Here is a 27,747-nt window from a genome sequence, read left to right as displayed (position 1 = left end):
TACTGCAGACTGCCTCACAGTAATTTGGAGCCAGTCTCTGCTGAATTCTCATTGTGACACATTGAAATACAAAATGGGTGCAAAAAGAACTTATCAAGAGTCGGATGGTATTTATGGGCTTCAGGCCTGGAAACCAAAGCGTTGCATAGAATTTTTTAAACAACATGAATTGTGGCATTTTGGCCAATGCATTATTATTATTCTGCCGAAATAATTTTGAGGCTTTGAAAAGAGAGTCCGTGAACACATTTCAGTTTGATTCATGGAAGTTCACTCAGCTCAAAGTTTCATCTGATATCAATGAAAATCCACTTGCAGTTAAAGGGAAGCTGTTATGCTCATTTCCAGCTCTACAATCTATTTATACTCCGGGACTCCAAGAGAGAGGAGTCCTTATTTATCTCAAACTGTGTGTTATACAGTTCAGATGAGGCAAAATTAACTCGGGCCTCCGTAAGAGGCCTCATTAAAAGACAACGTTCTTCTGATTGGCTGAACAGCCGGATGCCTGAGGCAGCGAATGCAGCGTTTGTTGTTGCACATTCTCTTATCACTGTGAACCTGAGTCACTGTAAAGAAAACTTCTGTGTCGAAGCTTCACCGTAGGTACGCACGCAGCCTACACATGGGGCCGAGCATTCATATTTGTGAGTAGGTGAAACTGAGTCACGCTGCAATTACACCACCGAAACGCTGGTGGCAGTAGAGTTTCTATGCTCGTGTTGAGTGTCTTCCGCTTTCTGGCCCGCTTGTTTACTTTATATTTAAATTTGTAATTCTCTAGCGTCTCTGTTTACTTCATAACAATGGCGAGTGTTACTGAGTGGATCTTGTTGGAGTTGGAGCAGATAGAAGCTGAAGAGCAAATACTTTTTCTGACTGAACTGCATCGAAGAAAAGAAAGACATCATCCGTGTTCATTCCTTCAACTAAATTCAAAAATGGTGGCGAGTCTACCAGAAATGCGATGCTGCCCAGAGGACCAATCAGAGCTCTTGTGGTCTGCGTCACCTCGAGGGGTAATTCTATTTTTGGGGATCATTGTATTAGTCAGGTAGCAGAAATATTATTGGCAACTATATTTATTATAGGTTTCTTAATCCTTTGCATGAACAGGTCATTGAGAACGTGTTCCCCTTTTCAAGAGAGGCGTTAACAATAATTAAAATCAAACAGACAAAGATATTATTTCAAGAAGCCAAACAATCTCTACATCTGCGTCACAGTTCTAAGATAATCTATTTTTACTTATTTTATAAAATTTAATATATTTAGGGTATATAAATATACTATTTATGTGGCTTGGTCTTTTAGGAAAATGGGCATTTATCATATCTCTACTAATGATATTCTCTAGACCGAATTATTGATTAATGAATTCAGAAAAGTCTGCAGATTAATTGACAATGATAACAATCGTGCAGCCCAACAAATGATATGCGTTCTGTACACGGTGTGTTGTATTTTGTTGTTGAATTTATCAATTTTAATCAGCTAAATGTGTTTTTAACTGTGTGTGGTGATTTGCTAAACATTCGCTGTTTTAAAATTCATTCCCGTGATGAACTGACTTGACAATAAATTGTGGAACACATTTTAAAACTCTGGGTCTGGGCTCAGAAAACGTAAATGATTTACTGTAGTTAATCGTGATAAGATCCTTTACCAACACTGTTATCTGCAGTAACAGTTTGTGTGCTCAGGCTCATGCGCAGCAGCAATAGCATATTCTCAAAATGGAAATTTAAAGAGGGACCAACCGTTCCAAGTCTAGTGGGGCTACATGTAATCTTAGAATGACTTTCCAAATGATTTTTTAATCGTTACACTTTCACTGTTCGCCTCAGCTCAAACTTCAGTTTGGTTTGATTTCACGCAGCTGTGAGACGCTCGTCTATTTAATCTGTGCATTGCGTTTTGGGACGGCACTGTCTGTCAGCAGCGCACTCAAATATAAGTTCATTTGATATGCATACCTTCATCTTGGAGTGTGCTTAATTTCGGCACTTTTCCCAGTGTGAATGCACTGCAGACTCGCATACTGAAAACCTGCTCCGGTTCGTATGTGGTGTGGAATCGTGATGCAGCGTGTGTCTGGATTTCAGCACCATGGACAGAGCTAGCAGGGCCGGGCTGTTCCTGATGAATCTGTGGATCCTGACGGGTAAATCCATGTTCCACTTTCCCTCCACAGAGAGCCTCAGAGCACAGGTTAGCACCACAGAGCAGGTGGGGATTAAGCAAAATGCTGAAGGACACTTAAGCAAGGTAAATGGTTGCTGTCACTGGGGCTGGAGCTCAGGTCCTCTGCTTGAGAGATGGCTTCTCTCGCTCAGTACGCGTGTGATGGCTTTATTAGATCATGCAGAAACAGGGAGGAAATGGTGTGTAGAATTACAGTATTTGTTGTGCGATAGATTTAAATCAACAGCATTATCCAGCATATGCTTGATATGTGTCTCCAGGACGCCCCAAGGACATCACCCCCGCTGACCAATAATACCATTAATATATTTTATCTTCTGTGTGCTCTCATGTAATTACCCTGCTCCCTTAAGGGGAAACAAAATCCTGTCTTGGCACAACCCTTCTTTGCTTCTCTACCCTTGTTTTAAACACATAGAGTCACACACATACACAAATAAAGACCCCTTTTAACAGCTGGCATACTGCCAAACTGTGTTTGTGTTGCTGCTGATAATGTGTCACCAGTATTTTTGTCAGCCCCCCCACCAACACCATCCATATCCCTGCTCCGAGGGGAAATAGCTGTGCCAGCATATACACAGGCTACCCATGGGTACCAGTGGGATGTGCACATGTGGGGTCTCACATGCACTGGTAACCAGTGGTGAGGGAAGTACCTCAAATGTTTTACCTAAAAATACCACATTTACGTTTCTACTTGAGTAAAAGTAAGTACTAGCTGTACTTTGGTACTTACCAACTTACTGACTTAGCCTGTACACTACATCAACTGTGCCTACTGTAGTCAATGGACCAGGCCCCCCCTCAATATTGATCACTTTTAAAAATATCAAACATGTGAACATATAACAAAGTGCATTGTAAAAATGTAGCGGAGTAGAAAGTACAGATACAGATATTTGCTGATATATCTAGTGGAGTAAAAGTACCTACCTACAAATCCACTTAACTTAGGTAAAGTAACTAAGTAAATGTACTTTGTTATCTTACCACTGCTTTCAACCTCTCACACATTCAGGTACATCAATAAGTTTACCATGCAGATGCTTGAAAATGAATGTGGACACATGCGAACTGCATGCATGCACATACCTCACCTATCAGGCAGAGACGGAATGATTTAAGTGAAGGCTAATTGTTGGGACATCATATGTGAAGTTATGTTGGACTGTATAATGTATAAGGATAGAAATAAGATTGCAGTTCATCATCCGTTAGTGTTCCAGTTATTTTACATCATTATTTGATTTAAAATGTCTTTAAATAGTGAAAAATGTCACTTAGCAGCCTTAAAATGTCTTACTTTGTTTGCTCAGCAGTCAAAACCCCAGAGATATAAGAACTTACTATATAGAAGCCAAAACAACCAGATCAAATTCATGTTTGAGAAACTGGAACCAATGCCAATATTTGCTTAAAAGATATTAGGCTGATTATCTAAATTATTTATTATTACAATTTATTTTCAGTCAAAAAAACAAATCAATAGATTTACTGACATATATTACCGGGTTTCTTTTATTTTGTCCACCCCATTTTCTGTAGAACATTTTCTTTACAACTGTAATATCTACTACACACACACACACACACACACACACACACACACACACACACACACACACACACACACACACACACACACACACACACACACACACACTCATCTGCACCTGTTGACAAACAAAAATCAGACAGCCGAGTACACAGCTATTGGGTACAGCTGGAGTGAATTACCACATGAGTGTTTCTGTATCTCTTGCTCGTGCGCGCCAGCCTAATTTCAATTCAGATTTAACATACTGTATATATCTAATTAGGGAGAGCTCTATCCATCTACTCATTATCAGTGTTTGACCTTTTGCTTTGCCTGTTTGAGAAAGTGAGCAGCAGTCAATGGGTAGCTGGTGATAATAGCTTGTCATTTAGCTCAGCACATGCTGATTAAATAAGATAGGCCCACGCTTCCACCAGCCCGTTGTTCCCAAATGGCTCGATCAATGCGGGGCACCTAAACATAAAGATGCTTGGACAACAATATATTTTTCACAAGCAGAACAAGAGCAGGAAGACAAAACAAGATCAAACAGTCCCTCTGAATACTAACCCCCCCCCAAAAAAATATATTTCACCCAGTCTCCCTTATGCAAAGTCTCATTGGCATGAATTAATAATACCACTTCAAACAAATGCAAATTCATTGTACTGTGTCCTCTCCGGTCTGACAAATGCTTAGGTATGTAGGCTGACCCCATCGGATTCTGTTACTAAGATAACTTCTCTGGAGAGGGGGAGGCCTTTGCCAAAACTTGACTTTCATGGCCTTTCGCCCTAAGTTTTATACAGAGAGTATTTACATCATGTATAGCGATCGCTAAGATGCTGCGAAACAAGCTGCGTGCTCTTGTATTAAAAAAACAAGAACATATTTAAGCATATCTTAATATAGCATATAAAAACAAGCTGTACACAAATATGCATGAACACAGACATGCCGGAAAGGCAGGGAAGTGGGTTCAGTATGTCTTTCATAAGCTCTATCTGTGTGTGGGCTGCTGTGGCATGCATAAAATATCATTTGCTCAACAACTCAATGTTGTGGAGGAGTTAGTCCAGGAAGGGGTGGGAGAGAAGGCCAGGGGATATACAGTATTTGGGCTGCTGACAGCTGCGTGCGTGTACGTCTGCGTGGGAGTCTTGGAAACGGGAGTGGGAGTCACGGGCGTTTGAAATGCAATGAGGTGCGTTTGAAAGGCGCTCCTATCACAGGTAAGCTGGGTAGCGAGAGCAAGGAGCGACGCTGATAAAAGGAGGAGAGGAGAAGTGCCCATGCTTTAAGGTGGCATTCGGTATCTGAGGGCTTTTTGCTCAGACTGAGGAAAGCACTCAACACCACACACACTTTAATACAAAAGCCCCTGAAAAATACACTTTGATCCTCATGGGACCAATCCTTAGATTTTAGGGGACCAATCTAAAAAAGCAGGTTTTTGTAGCCCTGGTTTGGGGACCAAAGAGTGTGTGCACCAGTGTGTGTTGGTGCTTTGTTTAAGCTCAGAACAAAGACGGTTCCTTTGCCCAAGGTGATTGAGAGATGCTCTTGATGTTCTCTTCACTCTTGTGCATACTGTAAGGATAAAGATATGCCTTATAAATCAATAAATCCTGTATCATGTGCCCGCTGCCTGTCATTGGTGCAGTGATGTCCTCGCCGCTGTCATTCTGTGTCCTCTGTCTGCAATCATCTCCTCCAGCTTTTCACCAGCTATTGAATGTCAAAGCACTGCTGGTTAAAAATATTGCTTTCTTTCAAATCCCGCTCAGTTTAGACATGTGGATTTAATGTAGAATTTATTAATGTCATGCCCTTTCATGGATATGACTAATTATGAGAGAAAGGCTTGAAGGAGACTGTGTGGCCGAGGCGAGGTGATACACTGTAGGTGTTTCATCTGTCAACACTTTGAAACTGGCTCACGCCGCTCGTACATTAGGGCTCACTGGTGATTAATCAATAGATACCTCTTCGTTCCTTTTCCGTTTTTCAAATGGGGACTTGATGACGGACTTGGAAAGTGACAGCTTTTGAAACTGCTGTCAGAATGTATGTGTTTTTGAAGACAGATGATTTTACCATCCTTTTTAGCACTTCCACAACACTTAGCTGCCTCTGAAAGTGCCAAAGTACCATCTGAGAGTAGAAAAAAGTAATAATTGAAGATGAAAATACTGGAGCCTTGCCCATAGGTTGAAGGCAGTTGAAGGCTGTGGATGTGTAATTTGGTTGTGAATGCTAAGAGAAAATGTAAAATGAAATCAGCAAGAATTTATGGTTGCCGAGCTCTGGCATCGGAAAGGTCATAGCTCTGTCATTTAAAAAAAGATTTCAATAAATGGTTGGCTCTGTCTCCTGTGAGACACTCAAGCTTTATGGCTGACTGGGTGGAGTCGGAGCGCTGGTGGAGAACAGAGGGAGAGAGTGATGGAGCACATCCCTAACACCCTCCTGGAAAAAAGAGAATACCCTAGTTAACTCTTAACACCCCCGGAGATCAGGGATCCGCCGCAAGGGCAAAATAATACTGTATCGCTGCTGCAGCTGGTGAGCATTGTTGATAGCACTGATCCGAGATCCCTCATTACCGAAAGAGAGAAACCCCTTCAGCAACGTCACCCTGGAGAGGGATGGAGATAGGTAGGGGGGTTTAGGGAGGGGGAGGGAAAGAAGAGGAAAGTAGAGAAATGGGAAATGGTGGAAAAAGAGCGAGGGGGGCTTTTATAAGAACACGTGGTCAGGAGGATGGAGAAGAAGGGAACTCAGCAAAGAGAAATGCAGCTAAAGTACTGAGAGGATAATTACTAGTTTCTAGTTACAGCAATGGCCATGTTGTGTTCCATAGTGGAGGGATTGATCACCGGCCAATCAATCGAGGCCTAGCTCCGAGGAGAGAAAACTGTGTTGTCTTTGCAGTTTGCATGTATAAGACTAAATAACGCTGCTGGAAACTGCCCCTCAGTTGTGAAGTAGTTCTGGGATATCCAAAATCCAATATTATCACTGAGGCTTGAAGGAGCTTAAGGGTACGGACACATTATGGATCTATCTCTTGTCTCATGACACGATGTAAAGCGGCGTATTACACCCCAGCTCTTCAGGTGGTAACAGACGTGTCACGCGGATCAGACGTGAGTTGCCTATAATCAATGGAGAGGAAGCGCGGACATCTTCCCATCCAAGTTATCCTCACTAGACTCCATTTTAGCATTCACCACCGCAACAGTAGCTTTCACTCTCAAGTTGCTCTTATGGCGCAGTGACTCTGAATCCACCTCTGCGCTCCCCTTCCTCCACTATACGCTCAGCCATGCTCGCATGGGGTCCAAATAGGGCAGGCATAATTGGATCAGCAAACATGGTCTTATGGAGATGGGGCTCCTTCATTTGTCTCCTCTGACATTTTCCTTTTTGTTTTTTTGCCAGATGAGATACTGTTTAATTAGGTTATATCATTTTAATGCGATTTACATTATAATCCGATGACAACAGTCATAATGCCACTGACATTATGTCTGGAATGCACTCTGACCAGCACTATAGAGCATTTATGGCTCTGATGATGCTAATTATCAGACAAATTGTTGACTGCACAAACTTGCCTCACCATGAGAGCTCTGTACGAAGCTGTAGAATATCACAGATACTCACAGCAGTGCTCTCCAAACCCAATACCCTTGTGCTAGATATGAAATGTTTCTTTCAATTCCTGTTTGCCCTGTTTTCTGGAATAATAAGTGAGGGCTGTGTCTCTCTTATAGCGGCGCTCCCCCTCTCCACATCTATTATCTCTCCTCTGTAGACTGTAATGATAAAAAAGAATCCCAGTAAAACACTGTGACATTTCAAATCTCTGCATTGAGCTGGTTGTCAAGGAGATATCTCAGTGAGATGTGTCGAGCAGAAGGGGAACCGCTCTTTTAAAACATCATTTACCCAGCTGCTGGAGGTGTAATGCGCCTGCCATTAGGACTCTGCAGACAAACATGGCATCTCAGAAGCGGCTCTGCGGCGCGGGGGCCCCCAGCTCTGAATCACCGGAGGTTTTCGGACCCCTGATCAAAATCCATTATTGTCTGCTAGCACTCATTGTTCCAAGAGGAAGCGGCCCCTTGCAGGACCCTGGCAGCTGCATATTGACAACCCACACCCAGGTGACAAACGCGGTGGTAATCTTTATGTCAGAGAAGCCCGGTTTTATCAAACAAACTCATATCTTAAAGACCTTCTCCCTCACTGCTCTCCCTCGGATCCTTTAATTCTCTCTCTCTGGAACTTCTGGGCAGGCAGCCTCCATTTAGAGGGAACCAGTGATGAAACTGATGGAAAGTGCCAAAGACTATTGTTGATAAAAAGCTGCATGGACTGCCGTGTTGTGTTGGGGGGATATGGCGAGAGAGGCTGAGAGGCAGATAGACTGAGGCAGCTGTCAAAATGGTTGTTTGTAGCCCCACGCGTACTGTGCTTTGGGGAAATAATAAACTGCATCATTAGAACCCCTGTCATTCACAAGTTGTTTGCAGCAGCGACTGACTGGCTGTAAATACCCACACCAATGCATCGCACACACCGAGCACAGGTCAGAATCATTAGGTGGCCAAATTAGCAGAGAAAAACGGATCTTGTGAGATGATGTGCAGCTGTTGTCATGAAGCAGGCCCGTCGCTGCAATAAATTACTGTCACGTTCCATCTTCTCTTTATACGCACATCATTGTAAACATTTACTTTGCTTTGTATTATCATTACTGCTAATAATCAAGAGCGGCATTGGTTGTAACTTGTTTTTATTGTGTGAAATATTTTTGTGTTAAAATAACACAAGTGAGGAGTTTACGAGCCTGTTGCTCATGAGAAATACTCGATTTTCTGTGTTTGTAAAAATGCGGCTGGAAAATAGCAAACTTGTAACATGGTTTTATAAAATATGGAAAGTTATTTGTGTTAAAATTTAAACAAAGCAGGAGCTTGCAGCCCTGATGCATAAATGTTTTTGGTTTTTGGAAAATGTTTTTTGGTTTTGGTTGTAGCTGTTACAATTATTTATTATAGATGGAAGGTGAATGTGTTCGAGCCAGTTGCTTTTGAGAAATAAATGATTTTTGGTGTTGGGAAATGTGCTGCTGGAAGAAAATACCAAACTTTTGCATATTTCTTCAATCAATCAATAAAAATGTATCTGTACAGCCCATATTCACGATTCACAATTTGTCTCCTAGGGCTTAACAAGGTGCGCCATCCTCTTACCTTCAACAAGAGTCAGGCAAAAATATCAAAAACCCTTTTAACAGGGGGAAAAAAACGTAGAAACCCCAGAGGGAGCCACATGTGAGGGATCCCTCTCCCAGGACGTGTAACCGGGAACATCAGCAAAAAATAACAGTATATACAACATTGATCCAAAGAAACAATTTCTAACATAATTGAAAGTAAATGAATTGAGGAGTTTTTGGCATGGTTGAACATTTCTTAAATATGTGCATGATTTGTGTGTTAAATTTGCACAAATCAGGAGCTTCCAAGCTTGTTGCTCATTAGCAATAAAGGATTTTGGTTTTGTGGAAATATGCTGCTGGAAGAAAATAGCAAACATTTAGATTTGTTTTGGCATCAGTTGTAACTCGCTTTCATGTGCAAGATTTATTTGTTGAATTTGCACAAATCAGGAGCTTCTAGGCCTGTCGCTCATGAGAAATAAATGATTTTTGCTGTTTGTTATAATATGCTGCTGGAGGAAACTAGCAAACTTTCGCCATATTTTGCAATCGGTTGTAACTTGGGTTTATAATATATGTAAAATGGTTGCAAATTAGGAGCTTAGGCCTGTTGCTCGTGAGGAATAAATGTTTTGGGTTTCTTTCTTTTTTTGCAACTTGAGTTACTCAGCATTCCGACACAGCACCATGTGCAGCCGTGTGGCGTCACCTGAAGGAGTTCAACTAGAGATCCAGACGACCTCTTGATGAGAGAGAACCTGACTGTGAGCCTTTTCGTTTCTTTTTTTTTTTTTTGTGTGGCCGGTCTGTGCCACACCCCCTTCTCCTGCCGCGCGGTGGTACGATCCAGGAGATGCTGTTATAGCGGCACCGAGCCTCAGCAGCATCAGCATCAGCAGCATCACCCCGCGCTCAGCCTCCGTTTGGGTTCAACTGCGGCTAAACGCACCGGCGCCGGGCTCCCCGTCACACGGCGGAGCTGGTACCCAGCCCGGAGAGGGGATCCCTTCCCCTTTGCATGCGTGCGCACAAATCGCTTCGTCGTCCTCCATCGGCATTTAAGAGACGAGCATCAGCATCGGAAACCAGACCCGCACACACACACAAACACACACACACACACACACTCACAGAGAGACACAGAGAGAGAGAGAGAGAGAGAGAGAGAGAGAGAGAGAGAGAGAGAGAGAGAGGGTGAGAAGTGTCTCGTCCACATTTTTCGCAGGGAGAACCGCTTCTCAAGTCACGTTTCTGGCGCTGGCAGGAGGAGGAGGAGGAGGAGGAGGGTGCTGGGATTGCACTGCTCTTCATCATTCGCCGGGGCTTCTCTGCTCTCTCGCATACAGCACGGGATCGGACTAAAGGAATGGCTGTACGTCGGAAAGGTAAGCGCCACGCTCGGTTCCGGCCTTTTACTGGGCTCAGTTAGTGTGTGCAGGGGGGGGGTGGATCGGCTGCACAAGAACCAGCCTCGGATGCTGAGACAGGAAATGGTTATTATCAGCTGTTCAGATGTGCTGTGCAATGTTGCGGCTGCCAATGTGTGTGTGCATGTGTGTGTGAGGGAGAGGGATAGATTTAGTGTGTGTGTGTGTGTGTGTGTGTGTGTGTGTGTGTGTCTGAGCTTGTGGTGCGGTTTTATTAAAATCAGTGCTCCTCCTTCAGAAGGATGCAGACTTTGTGCACGCCACCCTGCCTCTTTGACAACGTGTGACGATGAGGATCCAGGTACACAAACAGCAGACTGAACTGCTTCATGCGTGCATGTGCGGTGTTCGTCTTGGTTCAGCGACGCTCGCAGCCTTGAGTTGTTTTGCTCCACTCCTGGCTCTTCCACTCCATCTCCATCAGTACTAAGGTGCAGCCTAATGATGCCACCAGGGCCACCAGGAGATCCGGGGGGTATAGATGTCTGTGACGCGCGTGCCCTCTGTCATCCAACATCAGCCCATAGGCTACACCGGCCCGGCCCGCATACATGCACCTCCAGGTCCAACAGGCACAGTCAGGACACATCCCAACACTGTGACCCACTGCATTCTGCTTCTCACACATACATCCCAACTTGTGCACCCCTGGATGGTGCTGCAGCTGCTGGAGCCACATCCTTGCATGGCTGAATTATTCAACTGCAGAGTATTTATATGTATTTTTTCTCCTCACACAACACATTGTTTAAAATGTGTGGTGGTGCAGATATATTGCTAATTAACAGCAGCAATTTCATTTTTGATAAATCATCATTATTGCGAAGGCGGCACAATCTGCACCAGGATGGATTTGCTCGGCCAGATTTAAATTAGACCTCCAACTCTCCCCTTCACAGCAGATTATAAATAATTGCTCTGAGTGGACCACTATATCCAATAAATAAATAATTAAATAGGCAAAACAAATGAAATAAATAATAGATGTTTCTGAGCAATTGTCTAAATATGTTCTCCCATTAAGGAGAAAGTGACAGAAGCTATACTTTTCCTGCACAGTTTGTTAATTTTGGCCACACTTGACTAAGGCAGCTATATACCTTTCATTTGGAAATGCAAATGCATCGTAATAAGAAACTGCAATTTGTCGGCGTGTCTAATACAGATGCATCTAATGCACTACACTCCCCCAGCCACTGCACACATCTCTCAGAGAACTGGATTGATGTCTGGATTGTTTCACCCATCAGACGTACCTGTGTTCTGCTCTTGTATTTTTAAATCCAAAAGGCGAAGAAGAGGAACAGAAGAAGAAGAAGCTTTAATTTCAAGCCTGGACCTGAATGCGTGTACGTCCTGTCAGTGCAGCGTTGTGTGTGTTACTGCCCCACTCCTGACGCTGCTCCCAGTGACGGGGGCACCGCGCTTAATTCATCCTCGGCTCGCACGTTATTGATAGAGATGATAAAAATGAGGCAGTCTGTCTTAGCTCTTTGTGATTAATAGAGAGCATCTGTGCATGGAGGTTAGATAATACACAAACTCGGTCCTTCTGAGTCTCTTCCACACTCTCACACACACACACACACACACACACACACAGTCACATGTACACAGATGGCGTTTATGTTGTAGATGTGTGGAACCTGGGGAGGTTGATGGCTGTAATAGTGATGTCGTAGCTTGGGGCTGCTCATGCTATTGCCTGGTGAAGTGTGTGTGTGTTGTCTGCATGTCAAGTCAAGTCACTTTTATTTATATTGCACCAAATCATAACATAAATTGTCCCCGGGCATTTTTTATATGTAGCAGGTCTAGACTATATATACATAGGAGATCTTTTAAAGACACACCACAAGCATATGGTGACAGTCACAGTGGATGTTTTTTGTTTTGTCTGCTGCACTGTAGGTGGTGGTGAACAGTGATTAAGTGCATATTTCAAATGGCACACCCATTACGGCATCGCCTTCACAATTGGAGGACAGGTCTTTTGAATTGAAATGTCACCCCACAAATTAAATGCTTTGCACATGCCACTGACAAGGCATTGGCATTTCTGTCAGTCAACCAGCCCGACCACGTGATTTATCAATCAGTCCGATATTTCAACTTGTGCCAGGGCACTCCGCCCTGGTGACACCGCCACACACACACACCTTTTAAAATTCCACACTTGTTATTGCTAAGTGCAGCGCGGCACATGGCATTTTGGAAATCCAAGGAAGCGCCTCAGCTCCTCGGCCTCCTTGGAGTCCCATCATTATTTCAGTGCAACTTCCTGACAATTTCAGGCCCGGTTGCCAATTGTTATGGGATCCTGGCATTTTGCCTTGACTGTCAGCAGATCCCATTGTCCACGAGTCAAAAAACCCACTAACAAAAAAAAAACCTTGCTTGGGTCTAATAAGTTGTGTCTTTCTGAGATTTGAGTGATATTGCATGGCCTTTGGATTGCACAGTGCTGTGCGAGACAGCGGGGGAGTTCGTTTTGTTATCCAGCCCTGCATTATTTATGAATTTTCATTCCAGGAATGCAGTAGCCCCTGGCACTGTAATGCTACTTTCTCCCATGGAATCGCTCGCACACTTCCCTTCTGCCCCACAAGTTCTTCACAAAACTAAATTCCCTTAATAAAACCCGAGTCAGGAATTAGCGAGAGGACAGCGTGAGGATGCATCAGAGTTTGTTTATAATACTGAGCACAACACTCAGTGCTGCAGTCAGAGTTTAGGCTCGCAGGCGATACGATACCCAGTGGGAGTTTTTATCTCCCTCACTCCCCCCCCCCCACCCCCACCCCCACCCTCTCTCTCTCTCTCTCTCTCTCTCTCTCTCTCTCTCTCTCTCTCTGCATGTCCATCATATTGTAAGAATGTAATTGCTGGGAAAGCATAAAATGTGTCAGCTTCCCTGCTGATAATTTCAAAGTAAAAGTACCCGTGCCAGCTGGGTTATCAGACCGTTGGACACACACACACACACACACACACACACACACACACACACACACACACACACACACACACACACACACACACACACACACACACACACACACACACACACACACACACACACACACACACACACACTTAGAGATGTAACCATTGTACAACTTCAAATATTTACCTTCTTGCTGCAATGCTGCTCCGTCCTCTAGAGGAATTGTTGAACAAATCCTGCAGTGCTAATTAGCGTTTCCTCTATTAATTTGGCTGTGGTCGGCCTCTGCAGCAAGGAAATTGCCGGCGATGAGATTAAAGATGAAAAAAATACTAAAGCAATATAATAAATGTATTAATTACGCCATAAAAAACCCTCATATGATAGTATAGAGCCAGTGTTTACAGTTAATGCACTTAGCGAAGAATTCCTGCCTATAACATGATTATAATAATAAACATCATAATAAGTGTTAAAGATGACAAAGAAGATTTGGTCCTACATATATTATTCTTACAAATTAATGAACATAACTTAATGAAAAGAAAAGTAAAATGTTACTTAGTCTCTTATGTACAAATACACACATGTATAATATTCAATATTCTAACACTTTGTCCGTTTTATTGACGAGCCTGTTTGCTTTCTCTTATCTGTGTCTCTATACAGCACTTGTACAGAAACATTTTCCTTCAGTGAGCTGTTTTGTGAGAACCACACAGGTCCTGCTTTTCTCCTCATGATAAATTATCCAAACACAATACTGTTTATTTTAGTGTTGAAACCAAAAGCGGGAGCAACAGCGACAGGGAGGGACAGAAATAGAATCAAAACCAACGTCGCCAATGCTGCACACACACACACACACACACACACACACACACACACACACACACACACACACACACACACACTGGTACATACAGTAAATGCCCGAGGTGTTTTTCTTTCAAGTATTTGGCCATGTCTCCACTGCCTTCTCTTGCCTTCTATTCTTTCTCGCCCTCTTCCATCTGGCCTATGGGTAAGAGTCAGGAACCACATTCGCTTGAATAAGGAGCAGGGTGTTATGTGAGATTTGTATTGTGAAAAGGCAATCACAGCCTCCCTTCACACTCCCACACCTTCCAACTCGCCCTCCCTTTCAAATTGTTCACATTGTAGTCTGAAGACAGACGGAGTGGAGCCACGAGAGGCTTTACTGGTCAAGCCCACTCCACTTCTCTTTAAAATATGAGATTAATTTGTCAAGAGGAGTGTTCGTGTGTGTGTGTGTGTGTGTGTGTGTGTGTGTGTGTGTGTGTGTGTGTGTGTGTGTGTGTGTGTGGAGAGAGGAGTGATGGCAGAACTCACCATAGCTATCAGGCAGAAACAGAGTGATGATGCTTTAAGTGAAAGGTAATTGTGAGGACATCATTTGTGATGTCGTGCTGGACTGTATAATGTAAAGGGAAGCAACTATCAATTTCTTTCATTACCCGTTATTGTTCTAGATCATTTATCAATTATGGTTTAGATTTTAAATGTCTGCAAATTGTCAAAAATGTCCATCAAATGTACATCCATTCAAATGAATAGTTTTGTTCGCTGAGTAGTCAAAACCCCAAATATATAAGAGCTTAGTATCGTAGAACACTAGAAAAACAGATAATAATCATGTTTGAGAAGCTGGATTGAATTATTTGCTTTTTTATATTCACTTTCTGTCAAATGACACATCAATTTATTTAATAATATATATTACAAGGTTTTTCCTGTCCACCGTTGTCCACCTCCTCCACATCCTGCATCATAAGGTTCTTTTTATTCCGTTCATTCTATTTTGTCCACCCAATGTTCAGCTAATGTTCTACACATGTGGAGCACAAAGCTGTAATAGCTACACACACACACACAGAGCGAGTGAGAGGAAGCCGATACACACCTACAGGGAGACATTTCTCACTGTGAAATTTTTATTAATCAAGTCAGTGGACAACTTTAGAAGAAGAGAAATCAATTTTTGTTTCTTCCTCAATTTATTACCACATAAATTGTCCTTCACTCCAAAGTGCAGGCCTCGGCGTCGGTGTCAAAATAATTCCGTTAAAATCCATTGTATTTGCGTTGATTTTATCCTGCTTTTGTTGACACAGAGGACACAAAAGACAGTCGGCCGTGCAGCCGGCCAGCTTTTACTGACGGGACGTCCACGGCAGCATATCACCTTTAGAGAGATCAATAGCTGCAAATTATCTGGGAAGGCTTCAAAGAAAATCAGCTCCATCAGATATTCAGAAAAACCTGATCACCCTGAGAACAATTGATCAGTGCACTTACCACAGTTGCTTGAGCAGCTCCTGTAACAATAGGAGTGGAAGCGAGTGGAGCACACACCTGCTGCACATGAGTGCACAATGGAACATTAACAACACAGTTCAAACCTGCCTTTGCACCTAATGATTAATATCCCAATATGAATAAGGTGCATCTGCAGATTTGTTGCACGCCCATGAAGTGATTTATTTAGCGACATAAAACAGTGATGGTGTACTGTACATCTCTCCTCCAAACAAGTTCATCTATTTCCTGCTGACTGGTAAATAGTCTCATGTGTATCATCCGTAATATTCATAGCTCTACTTTCCCGATGATCATGAATTATTAACTCATAGAAAAGATGAATAGCTCCAAAATGGTACTTGATGCATCTCTGCTGGAGGCCGTGTTTTATACAATACAGTAAAGTACAGTCAAGTTCAATATGTTCTGCTGCGTGTTTTGCAGGGGAGTTGCTTTTTTGCTGTTGAGGTTTAATTTCAGAATCAAGGCCTGATCCAGCGTGAACTCTGGGATGTATTTCAAGTGTGCGTGTCATCGCCCAAATTGACTTCTCTATGCAGAGACTCATATTCTCCGCTGATTGCCAAAACGCGAAGCCAAATTGCACAAAGAGAAATAAAAACGATTTTGAGCAAATAAATACCCGATATCTACACAAGAAGATCACGACAACTGGTTTTATTTATTTTGTCCAAATCAAACAAGCTAATACATGTTGTCTCCAGATGTAACAATCCTGAAATCCTAGATTTTACAGCGTGCACTGCGTGTCATCGCGACCCGATGTGCCTGGAGAAGGAATTGTTTGGAAAATTCATATTTTGTTCTCTGTAATGTGCTCAGAAGACACAATGATTCATCTGACAAGCAGCGAAATGAGAAATGCAAATTGTTAAGGGACATGCCCGATGCAGTTTAGCCTTGCAAATTCTTCGAGAGGAAGGCTGCAGTGGAAAATAAGATGCAGGATAAATGAAAAACAAAGTAGGGGTAGAGTATATGATATTGAAAAGTAAAGTGCTTCAAACGAGTCCTTGCCTTCCCCAAACTGCAAATGCATTTTTACAATCTTAGTATGTGCTATTGATTTCAAGCTGAAATTATTTGTCTATCAAGAAAACTGTGACTCCTCTTTTTTCACGTATATTTGCTGTGGGGCTGCATTCGTTTCTACCCTTCAGGGCTGAAAACATCACAATTCTAAGCACAAAACATCCACTGGTGAGCGACTGAATTCTCTACATTTCTCTGAGCGCATGGTTAACCACACCACGTATCTGCCATAACCTTGAGGTGCACTTCTTTTTTTCTATACACTGAGTAGGCATATGGAGGGGATGTGTTCAGCCCACGCACATCTCTGTCTCATCAGCTCACTAAACAGCACCACCAGGCCACAGTTTGCTGCCGACTGAATGGAGCCGTTCCTTCTCTTTGTTGAGAAGCATTTTTTCTTCCCTCGTGTGCAGCAGTTGCTGAATGTCATCTGTGACCTCATAGTCCGCGAGATGCCAGGAGAATCAGAGAGGAGGTGAGGGCCGAGAACATATCTGAGGAGCGGGAGGAGACACAGGGAGCACTCACTCTTCTCCTCGCACTCACGCCGCGTTTTTTTTTTCAAAGTGACAAGCATAACATTGTCGCGGCGTAGATGGAAGATTAGTCCACTTAGCATTCTGAAATCAATCTGCAATGCTGCTCAACAGCTACTAGAAAATCTTTTCAGCTACCCGTCTGCAGGGCTAATTGTCTTTACTCACTAATTTCTCTGTAATCAACAACTTCATAAAGAAGATGCGAAGGAAATACCGTCGAAATCGCTAATCACCAAACCCAATTTCTGGAATCAATGGCATTGATTTATCAATTAATTCCGCATCCGTAATGCCGCCACTTTGCTTTGCTGTGAGTGTCGGAGGTTTTAGCGGTCAAATGCATTATTGAAAGAGGCTTTTTACCAAGCAGCGGCTGATGCTGAGAGCTTAGGAGGTTGTCAGTCTTGATGTAAAGCTTTATTTGCAAAGCGAGTCAGTGTGAACAGCCTTTTAGTCCTGCTAGGAGGACAGTGACATGTATTTATTTTGCGAGAGAGGAGGAATATCAAACGTGTTGGATGAGGCTTTGTCTTGTCAGGAATATTGATCAAGTGGTTTTGGGTGTTGTTTCTCGCTCCATGTGTGTGCATGTGTGTGTTTTGTGGTCTAATGCCGTGTGTGTGCCCCTGCAAGCGAATGTGCTGCTGTGCATGTGAGCACACCAGTGCCTTTGTGTATTGTCCTTTCTGGTGTTTTTTTTGTTTGCTTCTCGGCCTTTTGGGGAATCGGCAGAGGGCTTTAGATCAGAGGGAAGGAGTCGAAGTGGATATCATTAAAAGAAGCGAGTGGTTGGGTGAGAGGCGCTGTGGGTGGGGTGGAGGGGGGGGGGGGAAGCTATACTGTACCTTAGTGGAGATCTAAAGGAGTGAAGAAAAGTTTAACTGAATTCAAGATAAAAAAAAAACATCCTTTGAAAAGTTAAAGCTGAACTGTTCACTCACTCTAGGCCACATTCAGACGGCATGAATAGTGTAGGACCTTATGGATTTCTCCACACTGCTCAGGCATGCAATGATGATTTGACCCATGACCACTATAAATAGGGAAATGATCAGGATGGTTTCCGGGCCCCTGACAAGAACTGATCAAGTTCTCTGCTTCTTGGTCACGCTCACATGAGTGGGCATACAGCACACTCGCACGCTCGCTGGACTATTGTATCATCTATACGGCTCGCTTTGTACATACATGCATTAACCTTGGTGCTGCCATGTGAGGGAATAATGGAGGTATAGGCGGTGCACTGGGAGCTGAATGGTAAAGACACAGCGGCGGCACAGAGAATCAGCAAGCAGGGTTTTAAACAACGCAGTCTCTACAGAAAAGGCCCCTAGTCGATTCTCCATGTTGTGTGGGTGTTCAAGTGTGTTGTTTGTCGGTTAGCCTGAATGCCACAAGTGTGTGTAGGCGCAAGGGCACTGAGTGTGTGTCCGCGCTCCATCTTTGAATCTTATCAGCAGGAATGTATGGCGAAGTCCAGGCTTATGTCCTTCTGTGTGTGTGTGTGTGTGTGTGTGTGTGTGTATGTGTGTGTGTGTGTGTGTGCTTGTGTCCGGGGGGTGCGCTCCACACTGTATGTGTTCTGCTGGTAAACTCGGGATTAGCAGCCACAGATTTCAGGCTTGGTCAGCTATGAAAGCACACACTACGTGACGAGAGTGCTGCCGCCGCCCACAGATAGCCAGCCCTTATCCACTAATTAAATCCCTCTATCACTCCATGTCTCACTTGGCAATCTCTCCATCCTTCAATTCCTCCCATTTTCACTGCGCACACTCTACATCTCTCATTATCTATCCATCATTCTGTTTATCCTCGTGCTCCATTCATCTCTCCCTCCCTTGCCTCCCTCCTCTCAGCGAGCGCGGAGGCCTCCCAGTGGGCGGTGTACTGTTTTGTTGTGTTTCGGGTGGTTTAGGTATAACAGGGTCCTGTGGGTCCTTCATGTCTTCTCGTTTGAGGTGTCCCTGTCATATGCCTGAGGAAGCCATGGTGGTGCTAACGAACGGAAGAGATTTTTAAGCTTCTCCCCTCCCTCCCTCACTCCCTCCGCCCCCCTTTCATCTCCCTCCACAAACACATACATATACACACACATACACACACCCTCACTCCAGGAGAGCCATCTCTCTCTGACAGCTCAGTGTTTACTCCCATAGGACCTGTTGCCTTGATCTGCTTTTGCAGCTACAGGCTGCGCCTCCATGCCTTCTGATGATTAAGCCATCGTAATGGTAGACAAAATGAAAAAAATCACAATATAACAGCAAACAACACAAGGATAGTTATGACTTCGCTGAGGACCATCTGCAGCGACAAGTTTGTGGTCTAGCATGAATATATATTCTCAAGGTTTCTAATCGTCATTCCTGCGGCTCGCGAGGCCTGTTTAGTGAGCGGGATTAGTTTGTCTCTGCGCAAACAAGCTTCTTGGAAAACGTGTAAAGGCCGGAGTTAACAAAGAAACACTGGGGGTCTCCAGGCTGTTACGAAAATAAGACCTTCTCTGCGTGATGAAAATGTATTTGTAATCCTGGAACTATACTGTATCAATAACCTGAGCGGCTAATATTGTTGGATGACACTCTGCTCTCTCCCCGTGCTCGCTGCTTATTTACCAATGTGAAACTCAATTTCTGCGCCTCTGCCTGGCCCCAATCCTCTCGCTGCCTCTCTCCTTTATCCATTTTGCATGCTCTCTCCCCCTGTTCCTGGTGATATCTGCACATTCATTTTGAGATTGGAAAGTGTAAATCATTTTTGACTTGTCCTCATGGTCCTTGCCTTTGCACATGTCGATCTCCGCCCCGCTGTTTGGGTTATTGTTGTTGATGTCGGACATCTTTGGGACCTCCCCGCCCCTCCGGAGGTGACATGGAGCATAAATCCTGTTTAAAAGCAACTGTGTGTGTGAGAGCCGCTATCACTTCTCTAAGCAGATTTGCAAAAACAACCCATCGGCCCGTGGTCGCACTCTTTGAGTAAATGGACAGATAGGAGGGGATGAAGAGGGTGAAGGGTCCCATTAGATATTATTGCAACTGTGTAGTCATGGATTATCACTCCCGTGTGGTCATGTGTGATGTGTGTGTGTGTACTTTTATATCTGTCTTTGTGAGGACCACTTATAAAACTTACCAAGGGAGGACATTTTGCTCGGCCCTCACTAGGGTGTGGCTCTGGTTGCAAATGTGACCAAACTCAACCTGAATCCAACAGATATACTGTTTTTATGTCCAAACCTAATCTCTATAAACACACTCTGCATGTGAATGAGCAGAATGAGCAGACGAGTGACAAGATTTTGGGGTTGTACGCCGACTCGTTTCCGTTTTTCTAGTTTGGCGTTTGAGCAGGCTTTGGTTGTTTGCAGGTATATACAGTCATATTTGTCTAAATTCATATGCATATAGTTTTTAGTATAGAGTAGTCAAAATGTCGACTGGAGCTAAAATGATTGCCGTTTGTCTTTTGTGTGAAGACATTTTCGAGTGTCTGTGTATTTTTGTCTGACTGTAAACAGTGGACGATCAACAGAAGACAGACTCTTGGACACTATATCTGATGACTGCTGTCTACACCAGGAGCTCAAAAATATTGGCTGTTGCCCCCAGAGGCTAATTTGTCGTCAGATGATAACCAACAGGCTCAGAGATTGGTCCACACTTGACCCAAGCCCGAGGGAGATAACATCAGCTGAAGCGCTCAGTTTGTGTTACTCTGTCACTGTTGTTGTTTACCAGCTTGCCTATATACCCCGATTACACGCACGTGCACCGTGCAAATGATTAATCCCATCAAAAGGTTATAGATAAAAAGAATTCGGGTCGATGTGACCGAAAAAAAGGTTCAGTGTGTAAGATTTAGGTGAAAGGGATCTATTGGCAGAAATTGAATATATTAAATATCCAAGTGATGTTTCACTAGTGTGTTTGATCTAAATTTTACGAATTGTTGTTTTCTTTACCCTTGAATGGGCCCTTTCGCAAAAAAGGTGGTAACTGAAGGCTACCACAGGTTCTCTTTCATGTTTGGAAGGCGAGGGTGAGGTGAAGGGTATTCAGCTGCAAGATGCAATTTCATCACTAAATTCTACACACTGAACCTTTAAGAATGTTTTTCCGAGCTTTATGAGACCTTTACCCGTTATTCCTCACAACCTGTATGAAGGTTAAGACTCTGTTCCAAGGGTAAAACCTGGTTTTAAGGTTCAGGTGTTAGAATTAGGCTTAGGTCAGGGTTTGGTTCAGGGGTGGAGCATTTAGTTGTGACAGTTGATGTCAAGGGTATGGGTCTAGGGAAACTGTGTGTGTGTGTGTGTGTGTGTGTGTGTGTGTGTGTGTGTGTGTGTGTGTGTGTGTGTGTGTGTGTGTGTGTGTGTGTGTGTGTGTGTGTGTGTGTGTGTGTCAGAAAGAGGGAGAGATAAAAGAGAGAAGGGTTTGGTGGTGGCTGGGGGGGGGGGGTAACAGTGTAATGTGATGCGTGTGTTTCACTCAGTGTTGTCACTTTGTATTAATTTTAGAGCGAGCGGTGAAGAGTTCATTACACACTGATGAATTATAGATTAGAGTTAAATTTGAAATAAAATCACACAATAACATATACATACATTGTCCCTGCATACAGCTGCTCACTGTTAATTAATTTCTAGTGCAAACAAACTCACATGAGATGTCTCGATCTTCCTACTTTATCTTTTGATCTTATTTTTTGCTCCACATGTATAGCACAGTGCTGTGGTTATTACACTAGGTTGGAATACATTAATCATTCAAGTGTATGAATTTTACATTCTTCGCTCTTGCATGAACATGATGAAGACTAGTTGGACTAGTGGCTGCATGGTGATGAAATCAGTTAAGCACTTATTTAGCTTCACGAAGGGATCCTTGCACCGTGTATTCCCCTGTTTGACACATGCATAAAAAATGATGAGAAGGCATGATACAAATGTTAAAGGGAAGGTTTTTAAACATTTGGGCGCTACTAAAAAAAATATTTTAGCATGATGCTAATTAAGGCCCGTCCTTGTGTGTTTTCTATAAATAGTAATCCATAGTGAAGCTGCGGTGACCTCTACGCCACAAGCTGGTCATTCCTCAGCTGCAAATCTAGGCTGGTGTTGTGCTCATGGTGGCACAGGCTCACTTGTCCTGTAGAACGCCCATGTGTCTGGTTTGAAGTGAGCTTGGCTTTAGGAAACAAACCTCAGGTTTTCACATCAAAACCAGGAATCAAACCCCCTAATGGGCACCCCACTGCGGACAAGAATTAGCAGGCTTACTTCTCTAAACGCAGGCACCTCAGAGGATAGGAAAAAGGGTGGGGAACCTGCGAGGTAGGGGAGGAGTACAGATGAGAGGGAAGGAGGAGGTAGTGCAGAGGTGTGCTGGTACAAAATAGAGGGATGGTGGAAGAGGAGTAAAAGAAGAGGAGGGGATTAACCAGGAGGGGGTTGAAGAAAAACCAGCCAGGATTTCACCTTGCACGCGTCAATGGACAAGCAGGACTACTTGTACCAAGCAAAACGTTTACTAGACGGTCTGTGTGTGTGTGTGCACGACCCAGCGAACAAGATGGTGCTCGTGTGTGCAGGATCGCATGCTTTCATTCTCGCGTGTAAACGTGTGACAGACATGAAACGGGACAGAGAGCCTCTGTAGAGACAGACAGCAGTCAGTGCCTGCAGCAAGCTCAGAGCTCGCAGGGTAATGTACACTCGCTCCTCGCCGTACCAGAGAGAAGGTGACACCAGTCAATCCCATTCTGACAGGGCAGCTGAGATAATAGCGCGCTTTGATTCCTTGCAATAACTCCTGCCAATCAAAATGAAAGGCATAGTGATTGCAGGCAACCACAAGAGTGTGTGTGTGTGTGTGTGTATGTGTGTGTATAGGGTGTCATAGGGGCTTACAATATGCAAAAGTATTGCTAAAAGAATTAGATGCGAATTGTTTTTATGTGGTTTTTAGACATTTCTTTGATTTTGTGTTATTATTAATGAGAAAAGACAAGATGTAGATGGAAGGAGAAACAAGTGCAGAGCTTTTACAGATCATCTGTTCTATGATAATGTCTGCAGGGGGTGAGTGTGTGTGTGTGTGTGTGTGTGTGTGTGTGTGTGTGTGTGTCTGTGTGTGTGTGTGTGTGTGTGTGTGTGTGTGTGTGTGTGTGTGTGTGTGTGTGTGTGTGTGTGTGTGTGGGATGAACGTGTGAGAGACTTGGCCCATTTTTTGACAGTTTGCTGTCAGGGGTCAGCGGGCGCTCTCTCTCTGCCCATGCAAACTGCTCCGTGCGTGTGCATGCATGTTGGGACTGAGGAGTGAGCGTGAGGCCAGGGGAAGGAGTCCTTCAGGTGGAATAAAAGCATTACTGCACTGGTAGGAAGGTCAGCTGTAAACTTGTATCAGACTGGTGGTGATCACCCTGTGCTGCAGATCTCTGAGGTATTGAGCAGGCATGCTCTAATGGCTTTGATATATGGACTACAGGACTCCCTGAAGAGGTCAATACCTTAGCACTTTGTCTCTATGAGCAATGACCCTCTCAAGCTCCATTTAGAAGCGTTATATCTGCAGGAAATAGGCTGGAAAGGCCTCGGGCACAGGCATTTTGAAAGAGAACTAATATGAATGAAGTATTTTCTAATCACTTCTTCTGTGCTCTAATCGCCGTTCCAATCAATCATTATTTATGGTGGTAAAACCATATCGAAGTAGGTTTTGATGTGGTTGAGAGACGAACAAGAGAATATGTGTTGAGCTGATTTATCGCTACTGTACTTGCGAGGGCTATAACACAGTAAAGGCCATTTAGTGTTTCATCATTACTTCAGAATCTACTGGCTCACAGTGTTTAATGATAGTGGCAGACGAAAAATGTGTTGATTAATCCTCAAACTTGTCCGTGGTTGTCTGTGAAAGAAAGATAAATCTTCTCGTAGTAGAAGAAAACAAAGCACAGCTGACAGAACAGAGAGCTGTGTTTGATTTGGGCCAATTTCTCTTAAAACGCACGCAGAGATAATGGCCGCCATCACAGCCCCTTCTTCAGTGTATTGATTTGGAACCAACCTTTGGTGAAAGAAGCCAAATACTGTTTATGAATGTCTGCTGTAATTGGGATGAACAGATGTTGCAATATTTGTCCACTGCGCTCAATAACAAGACTTCTCGTGTTATTTTCTCTCCTCTCTTGTCCAATCACCTGCTTCCTTCCATCTTCCTCCCTGGCCCCATCCCTCTCTCCTCTCTGCTGACCTCACTACCTTTCCCCCATCCTTCCTCCATCTTTCTCCCCTCTTCCAGACTCTGTTCACTGTGCCGTAGCTGTGCTGAGTGACTAAGTGGAGCCGTTCAAGCCATGGAGGATATGGACAGTAAACCCTACCAGCCGTTGCCTAAGGGGCGCCATGAAATGGAGATGTCCTACACCAGCTCGTCTGATGAGAGCGAGGACGGCCGCGCCCACCACCGCTCCTACACCTCACGCGAAACCCTGCCCGACTACACACACGAGCTGCGCCTCACCCTCGGTTCACACCGGGAAAGACAGAACAACTACAGCCAACCACAGCCAGGTACAGTGCCTGTCAGGGGTCAATGTATCTACCTTCAAACATGTGTCCACATTTGCACATTAACTGTACGTGGACACAAATGGACACTGGCACAAAAAGAAAAACAACACACACACACAACTGCACACAAACAGACCTGCTTTAAAAGGGCCGATGTGAATTACCTATTGCAGTCCACAATGAGCCAGAAGGACAGTCGGAGGCAGCCAATTACCTCTTCTCCACAGAGGTGATATTTCTCTCCCACAGCTAAAGTAGGTCAGCCCCAAACCTCCCTGGCCTCACCTGGGGTGGAACACCACCCTTCATTGCCCACACACCAGCAGATACAGACACAGGTGGACATAGGCACATGCACAATGTCACATACACACCGAAAAATTCTTCCCTGCCGGTGACAGGAGGAGAAATGGGGTAGCGCGCGCTGTGATGGATGGCCTTTATGCAGGTCATGTGTGGTGTTAAGAGAGGAGCCGCCCCTCTTCAGGAACTCGCTGCTGTGCGGGGTTCATAGTGATCAATAGGTAGACTTTCCACTACCCCAACCACCCCTGCTACTCCGCAAGACCTACCCACCATGCTAACAAGCAACATTAGCCATTCATAACAGTTACGACTCCTGACAAGCCGGCCGCTCAGGGGATTTCATGGTTTGAATGCCACCTGCTATGGATTTTGTCGTATTGTTCGCCATGTAGCAACCCGTCGATGTCCATTAGTCATCATCATGTTCGATGGACAATATTACGGCGTCAAGGGGCACTTGCCTTTTTCGACAGTTACTCAGCCTTTCTATTTCCATAACAAACAACATCCCCTGCCATCAGTGTCATATGGTAAGGTGCAAAAGACCCCCCAAAGCAGCCTTTGAAATGTCAATGGCAGCCGCTTCTGCGAAGCACATCTGTTCATCTTTGGGCAACAGAGCTATATATAGTGTACCCTACCTAAGTAACCAACTGTTAAGGGGGGACACAGCCTCCAGTGACATTTTTAATGGATTACAGTGTTCCTGACAAAGATCAGCCAATTCATTTCTCCTCTAATTCCCCACCCGCCTTCTTCATATTTTCCTTCATCTTTTAAACTCCGTGTCTTGCCCTCTCCTCCCTTCCTTTTTTCCTTTCTCTTCTCTTCTCCCAGCTGTTTATTTTCCCTAACATTACAAATTCTTCTCTGTCCATTTAATCCCACATGATCCCTTTCATAGCCCCGTCCCTAAGTCTCCTTCAATTACAAAGATACAATTGATAAATGGACAGTTAGTCAGCTGGATCCACAGCTCATTAGTTTGTGTTTTCCCGCTAATTAACTCAGATTAATTAATTCAACATTTTGATTCCCAACATTTTCTTAACAATGCCAGAAATCAGTTACAGTACACACATGTTTCAATTATTTACAAGCATTTACAGAAGCATTTAATCTCCTGTGTAGATAAGGTTTGAATTAAAATTATATAAATTATTATATAAATATCTAAAATTTAGAGGAAAAAAATCCAACTTTGTGAATTGTGTCTATATCAGTTTAGAAAATAGGATACAACTTGGTATCATGTTTCCCAAAATAATGAGAATAAAGGGAGAATATCCATGTAAATTGCCTGACATACAAAACACAGGGATAACAATCTGAAATGCTTTTCAATACTTACTACCTTAATATTAGATAAGATGACAACCCTAAAACCTAAGGCCCATATCTTTACCTTCATTTGTGGATATTGTGCTTTGGTGTTGCATTTTTCCCAACAATATACGGCTAATTTAGCACAAACCATTTGGCACGTTTTCAGGGCCCCTGTCAGTCTGGGCCCCTCAGGCCTGGTTGGTAGTTGAGCCTCGTTGAGGGAACCCTGTCCCCCCCCCATTCACCAGTGGTAATTACACCCTTGGGTAAACAGAATTTAGATGTGTTTATCTTACATTACATCCAAGACTGCATTACAGTGAAATTACAACCTAGATTGCTTTGGCAGATATTCAGAAGTGCTTTGTATTATAGCAGAGTTGAATATATAAATTGTTGATCTTTTGCTGAAGTGAGTCGGGAGTGGCAAACCGTAATGGCAGGAAATGGGAAGTTATTCCAAAAAATTGATTTCCCCTCTAATCGTCTACTAAAATCTCTTCTGGTGTTATAAATGTGTTTTAAAACAAAAGTTTTAGGGCGGCTCCTTCCAGTTTTACAGCCCGTCCATGTTTGTTGCCACGAGGAAATGGCCTGTTTGTTCCTGAATTGCCCTCTTGCAGCCAATTTGAGCTAAACACAAGAGCATGTAGTGGTGACCAATCTTGTGCCGGTTTAATTCTGGCAGAACAGTGTGTGAGCCACTGTTGGTCTTGACCCCATCAGAAAGGCACAGCAGGAAACGTCGCTGGTCAATGGAGTGGTCAACAGGACTGTGGCTTTTATTGAAACACTGCGGTTCGTGTGCGGATGACCTGACCTAACAGAAATATTAACTGCACTAAGTGAGCAGGAGAGGAAGTCTTTGTCTCCCTCCTCTGCATTGACTGGAGTCGTTTATGGTACCTGGCTACTGTGGTTTCTCTATAGATTTTGATTTATGCCTTTATTTCTTTTAAATTACATCAGTTCCATCACCTCCACTCGTACGGTCCAAACAGAAAACGTGTGTGGCGAGGAAGAAAATTTACTTAACTGCCTCTGCAGGAAAAAAAGAACTAGAGCTCAATTGAATTGAATAGAATTGAAGTGTAACCAGAGGACTGAGACAGTATATCTGATGTTCTCAGATAGCAGGTTAATGCTCAGGATTGGAGGGTGTTCTAATACCTGAAAGCATGTGAGGCTCAATCTTTCTTTCAGTCTGAGTCAATATTAATAAGGTTTGATCTTTATCTGATCTCTGCACCCCACCAAAGAGAATATA

At 43.7% G+C, this 27,747-nt stretch overlaps 1 protein-coding gene across 1 annotated transcript in view; it reads left to right on the top strand.

The window, feature by feature from the left end:
• The first annotated feature begins 10,141 nt into the window (after nt 1-10,141).
• The window catches only part of tenm1 (teneurin transmembrane protein 1), a 179,577-nt gene continuing 161,971 nt past the window's right edge, over nt 10,142-27,747 (top strand). Inside the window, exons 1-2 of the mRNA XM_034598108.1 lie at nt 10,142-10,363; nt 24,577-24,848. Coding sequence (XP_034453999.1) covers nt 24,632-24,848 — 217 coding nt within the window. The 5' untranslated portion in view covers nt 10,142-10,363; nt 24,577-24,631. The remainder of the gene's footprint in view (nt 10,364-24,576; nt 24,849-27,747) is intronic.

The sequence above is a fragment of the Hippoglossus hippoglossus genome, chromosome 10 (assembly GCF_009819705.1).
Source record: "Hippoglossus hippoglossus isolate fHipHip1 chromosome 10, fHipHip1.pri, whole genome shotgun sequence".
Classification (NCBI taxonomy): Eukaryota; Metazoa; Chordata; class Actinopteri; order Pleuronectiformes; family Pleuronectidae; genus Hippoglossus; species Hippoglossus hippoglossus.
This window is presented reverse-complemented; position numbering and strand designations above follow the sequence as displayed.